At 42.3% G+C, this 6,000-nt stretch overlaps 1 protein-coding gene across 1 annotated transcript in view; it reads right to left on the reverse strand.

Annotated features, from left to right (window-relative positions):
• SNX2 (sorting nexin 2) overlaps positions 1-5,774 on the reverse strand; it is a 30,907-nt gene extending 25,133 nt beyond the window's left edge. The window contains exon 1 of the mRNA XM_057433281.1: positions 5,634-5,774. Coding sequence (XP_057289264.1) covers positions 5,634-5,741 — 108 coding nt within the window. The 5' untranslated portion in view covers positions 5,742-5,774. The remainder of the gene's footprint in view (positions 1-5,633) is intronic.
• Positions 5,775-6,000: the final 226 nt, after the last annotated feature.

Genomic DNA, 6,000 nt, shown 5'->3' on the forward strand with positions numbered 1-6,000 from the left:
CAACTATGTTTACTGCCATAGTATTAGAAAACTTGCAAAACTAACTTCTGCAACTTCACCCAAGATGGCTAGCCAAGGAGTCTTCAACCACAGCATATTTACTCATGAATGCATACATGTCCTGTGTTCAGCTGAACCCAGGACAATGCACTTCAAAGGAGCAAGTGTAAATTGTGCCACTGCTTGCTTTCTAGATTTTGCATTAAGTTGTCATAATTTAAGTTCAGAATCAGGATTTAAAACGGATAGTAAACATTTCAGGCTATACTTCAACAAATGCCACAGACTACAAAAGATTTTTAAAAGCCTGAAAAATACTGAAAAGCCACTGAAAAAGTCTGTCCAGATTGTACTTTCATAAACATAGCAGAGAAAACAGTTTTAAAGGAGAGGCATTCCTCATAGCTAGCTCTCTAAGAAAAGTGTACATCCCGACATGGAGTATGGCACTGCTGGTTTACTTCAAGCAGCACAGAGGAACATTGTCCCCCACATATGTCCAGACCTCATTCACCTGAAGTTCTGTTACCAAAGAAGCAAGAAACAGTAAAAATCCTGACAAATTCAGACGCAGTACAAAATAGTTTTTCAGAGGACATATGAAATCAAGGCTCTCTCAACCTAGAGGTGTTAACTCAAGGGTTTTTTTTTGCTGAAAATAGAAGGAAGATGAAAGCAAACACCACGATGCCAAAAAAAATTTACATTCCTCTAAACCACCTTATGGTAGCAATACAGAAGAGGTTACATCCCCTTCCCTTTGCCAAAAATTGCTACTTTCTGAAAAGCCCATATACAATGTGGGGAAACCAGTAAATAAACTGCAGTGATGAGCAATGAAAGACACAGTCCCTCAAACTGCTTGTTGGATTCTGCTCTAGCCTGCAAAGAAAGTCAAAGCAGAAACACGTGGGAACTGTACGTAGTACAGTTCGACCTTACCCCACTTTTGCTCTTTTATCTCATGAAATACAGCTAAAGTGGTAATTAAAGTGGCTGTCAGGAGAGTTAGTAGCACAATGAAAGTCTGAGTATCAGGGAGATGAGATGACAAAAAAAAAACCTCATGGCCCAGACACACACAGGTAGCACAGCTGTTTATAAAAACAACCCACAAAATGTCAAAACATGTCCATTTCTTGAAAGGTACAGTGACTGTATAGCTGAAAGAAAGTCAGGTCAACCATCCAATAACCAAGATACCAAATGACAAGTACATTCTGGTACGCTGGACAGTCAGGATAATTATATCTTCAGGATAATGTTTCTATAAAACAAGTGACTGGTGAGGGGCCTATGGGCCCATTTCAATTTGAAACAGCAGTAACAAGCTGGTTTATCCTCTTTTCTTGTGCACTACAGTCAGTGGCAATAACCAAGTATTTTATAGCTTTGACTTATGAAGTAACAGCCCTACATGTTTGGACATCCTCCCTTCGATGAATTAGCAAGGTCCCCCCCAAACCAGTTCAATTACTTGTCTGAGCTCCTCCAAGCCCCCTGCAGTCACAACACAGTAGGTTAACAAAAGCTGAGCATCATACTAGTCTAGATGCTAAAGTTAACCCAACTTACTGTCTGAAATAGTGTTACAGAAGCTCACAAATCACAGCATGGGCCAAGAGAACAGATTCAAGGGTAGGAAAGTAACACTTTCAGGAGAAAGTAAAAGGACACAAGCAACTATGCTAGAACAAATGCCTACATGCTTCTATTACAGCCTGGATTTAACACCAAGGAACAAGACATACATTTCCAGTAGAATTACATCAATTAATCTTGGATACAGACTTAGATTTCTCCAAAGGTACAGTACAGTGTCAAAGGACTTAACATTTTCCTGTCAGAAATTGCAGTGTGGTTTTTACTGCTTCTTCTATAATTATCCCTGTTAAATTCAATAAGTATCGTTAAAGACATCTGGACTACTGTACCTATCTAATGTTTTGCCTTCTGTACAAAAGCCAAATACATACTGCAGATCTTTGACGTAAACTCATAAATTAGCAATGAGATTATATACACACCCTGTCCTAAATGACAGTCTTTGACAGACTACTACATCTGCTGCTTCCTGATCACTTTCAAGGGCCTTAACATATTTTCTTTATAAAAACAAACAAAAAAAACCCCAAAATAACAAAAACCAACAAGCCAAAACCAAACAAACCAACAAAACAAAAAGAAACAAATAATAATACCCAAACACCCCTCCCCTACCCAAACAGAAACAGGAACATAAATACCAGTTGAAATGTGTATGTGGCAGCTTAGCTACACATTCACATGGCACCTGCTTTACAAAAGACAGTGATAGGCAGAGTGAGTGAGAAGTTTAGGGGAAATGAAGAAGGAACAGATAAACAAGGAAGGTGGCAAGGAAAGAAACCAGGGCAAAGAGGAAGAAGGGGAAGGAAATGATGAAATGAGACTAGAACAAACCATGTAATTTTTCAGAAAACCTTAACATACACTTTTTTAATATACATCGCCAAAGTGACTTTCATACAGCTGTTCGTAGGCTTTCCTAATAGTGGCACAGGACAAAGAAAACAAATTAATAATTTGTGGATTACAAACTTGTAACAGGATTGCTCTTCTCACAATGCACAGTTAACTTACAGGACTTCCTGTCGTGCATATCATTGACATGGATTTTTGTTTTGGTTTGTTCTAAACAAAACAAAAAAAACCATGCACTTGAAAATTTAGCAAGTAGGTAAGTCCGTGGAAAATTATTAATACTGTAATGTTACCTAGGGCTCAGGAAGTCGTTGAGCTACAAAACCTGTGAGCTGGGAGAGCACTGCAGGTGACTACCAGCACATACATATAACGAACAGCAATATTCTTCAGATGGCATCCACCATTGCATATCATTGTAAATGCAGTCTGGCTGTTACCATTGATGAAAGCACCTCTGGCGCTAAAGGGAGACCAGATGGTGATCATGGATTTAATGGAGGCAGTCCTCTAGACATTACTTATGGTTGGCACAATGAGAACTTAGTAATTATTCTAATACGCTGGATCACTGTGGATATCCAATGAGGAAAAGAAAACCCCACCATCTCGGACAAGCTGCTCAACCAGGTGCCCAAAGTCCATAGATGCACTGTGTTCACAGAAAAGGAAGCATTTTCATCCTCTGTCACCCAGCAAGTCTTCAAGTCCTAGAATGTGTTCCCACCGCACCGCAGAAATGCCAGGTACTACAGCTCAGAGTGACCTTTGAATGTTTTACATTTCACAATTAAGAGGATTTAATTCAAGACATAACTTCTAGTATATGTGCACAAGAAAGTTAAAACTCCAGCTTCTTTTTCTTCACAACAGAGAATTCAATTTGAAATATACAATATTCTCCATCTGCTGATACAGATAAGCTACTAAAGTCAGCAAGCCTTCCCATATTTAAATATTACATGTTTATTACATGTTTGTCATTTATAAGAGAATCAGATTTATATTTTGTCAAAAGAAAGTTAAGATGAATTAGCACCTGCTTTCTAACACTGACAACAATGGAAGCTATTACTGCTTCTCCACTGCACAATGAAACCACATCAGAAAGAAGCAGCACACCTTTTGTGAGCTGCAAAGAGAATGAAAGCAATGAAATTAATCATGCAAAAATCAAATGGGCAGCTCCAACATAAACCAGTTGTGAACCCTTTCAAAGTACCACAGTCATCATGAACACTGGCTTTGGACCTCATTGTCCCTTGCCATGCTCTGGTATCAGCAAACTACTAGTGATCAACTACTTAAAGCATGATGCCATTCTGTTGTTTCTACAGAACTTCCATTTTCAGTTAGAAACAGAGATTTCATGAATATTTATAGGAATAAAACAACACTCAAGACAGAAGTTTAATTAGGCCCAACGCATAAGATAATAATTATATGCATTCAAGCTGGTGAGTAGTTCAATTTTCATGATCTCATCCTCACAACTTTGCAGGAAAATCACAGGATTATGGCTCTTCCCCAAATGTAGCTGATTAGACCTCAGAAAAGGCTTTACTGACAAAGCTTTTCAAAGCTTCTCTTTAAGTGAAGAGGCTTCCTCTTTCTACTTAGCTACTTTCTTCTAAACAGACTGTAGAAACACAAAGCAGCACAACAAAAACATCAGCCAAACTACCCAGTACAAAGTGCATTCCTTGGACAGTTTTTGCAATTAGAGGAATTTTCAGTAATTCTTTTTAATCATTAATATGAGGACTTCTCATTGTAACTGTGATTTGGACACTAAATCTACTTTATATCTTGCAGCTTTAATTCTTGACCATATCAGTAAAGACATTATTTACATTACACTGCAGTCCTTCTTAGCACAGAGAATAAGACTCCAGTAATATACACTGTATCACAGAGAGATGAAGAGAAGCCTGTTGATACAATTCTTTCCAACTGCAGTTCACATCATTTGCTATTCCTTCACAGCATTTTCCCACAGATCTTTTTCTATTAATAAACTTACTATGCATCTGTAAAAATAAATAAATAAATAGACTTGAGGGAAGGCAAGTTCATGAGGTGCTTTGTATACTGACCTTTTTTGTTAAGGACAGGCAATAGCCAGAGTAAAACAAAGAAACACACATTGATCCTATTACTTTTGAGGTCAGGGACAGGAAACTCTTCAGGAAAAGAATCACAGGAATAATTTTCTTTTTAAATGGCCAACTACATACGCGAAGGACCAAGTTCTTCCAGAAGATATTAGCAAAACACATAGATGAAACATGACCACCACAACTCAGCAGGAAAAGCTCCCACTATCATGAATGAACACATAAGCACTTTCCAGAAGTTGGACATATTTACACATTTTATTTTTTTTTCTGGGGTTTCTGTTCTGGAGACCTGACATGGAAAGTGAGTGCGGTTTAGAGATGTATTCACCACAAACATTCAAGTCTTCCAAACCCTGACTTCTCTGAACAACCGCAGGTTTCACACCGCCTGTCGTGCTGCTTCCGGCCTTCAGTGCCCGCAGCGGCAGCTCCCGCCCCCAGGGTCCCCGGAGGGTGGGCACTGACCCCAGGGCCGGGCACTACCAGCGGCATCAGGCTTAGATAGGAATAAGTTTCTACCAGTCTCTGCGAACTGGAAGGAGGTGAAGCTTTGGGAAGAAGCGAAAGAAAGAAAACTGGGTGTTATTAATCCACGTAAAAGGGAGGTATGGAGAACGACAACACAGGGGTGCGGGAAACACGACCCAGCGAAACTGGCGTCCTGTGAAGAGTTAAGGTGGAAATATTTATTTATCTATCTTGTGCTACCCACCCCACTTCGGCAAGACAAGAAGGGGGAGATACAAGGGAAAGCGGCGACCTGTCACCGCAGTAGTCGCAGAACGAGGTTTCAGTTTCTTTGGCAGGCGAAGTCGGGAGGGAATCACTGAGCCACCGCAAGGCCGAGGCCCCTCGCCCGCCGTGAGGGAAACGCCGAGGAGCCGCCGCTCCCGCAACAGCGGCAGGCGGAGGGGCCGCAAAAGGGGGCCCGGCCGATAAGGGCCAGAGACCAGGTGGTCAGGAGCTCGGCACCGGAGGCCTGGCGGGGAGCAGAGGAGGGGAGGGCCCGAGCGCAGAGCTGAGTGCCCGCGGTGTCGAGCGGACTCTCACCTCCAGGGTGGACACGGTGCTGGTGAACAGATCCTCGCCGTCTTCCAGCTCCTCCGGGTCGGCGGCCCGCACCTCCCCCAGCGGCGGGGGCTCCCTCTCAGCCGCCATCTTACTCTCCAGTCCGCGGCCCCTGCTCTCACGTGACGGCCGGACCGCCCCTCCCTACACGTGACTGGGGCCGGGGAGCGGCTGCGGCAGGGCTGTGTTGGGTATTAGGGTCATAGGTGCTCAGTACAGCCAGTACGGTGGGGCTAGCTCTCCCACCACCGCCGCCTACCACCGCCTTGGAGGAACGTGGAGGAGTTTTACCTCTGTTCATGTCAGTTATTGAATTAAGAACGGGTTTTCTGGGAGGAAACTCTGCTCA

Source organism: Pezoporus wallicus, unplaced genomic scaffold, assembly GCF_028554395.1.
Source record: "Pezoporus wallicus isolate ANWC-B61680 ecotype Strahan unplaced genomic scaffold, APGP_CSIRO_Pwel_v1 contig_4055, whole genome shotgun sequence".
NCBI classification, from domain to species: domain Eukaryota; kingdom Metazoa; phylum Chordata; class Aves; order Psittaciformes; family Psittacidae; genus Pezoporus; species Pezoporus wallicus.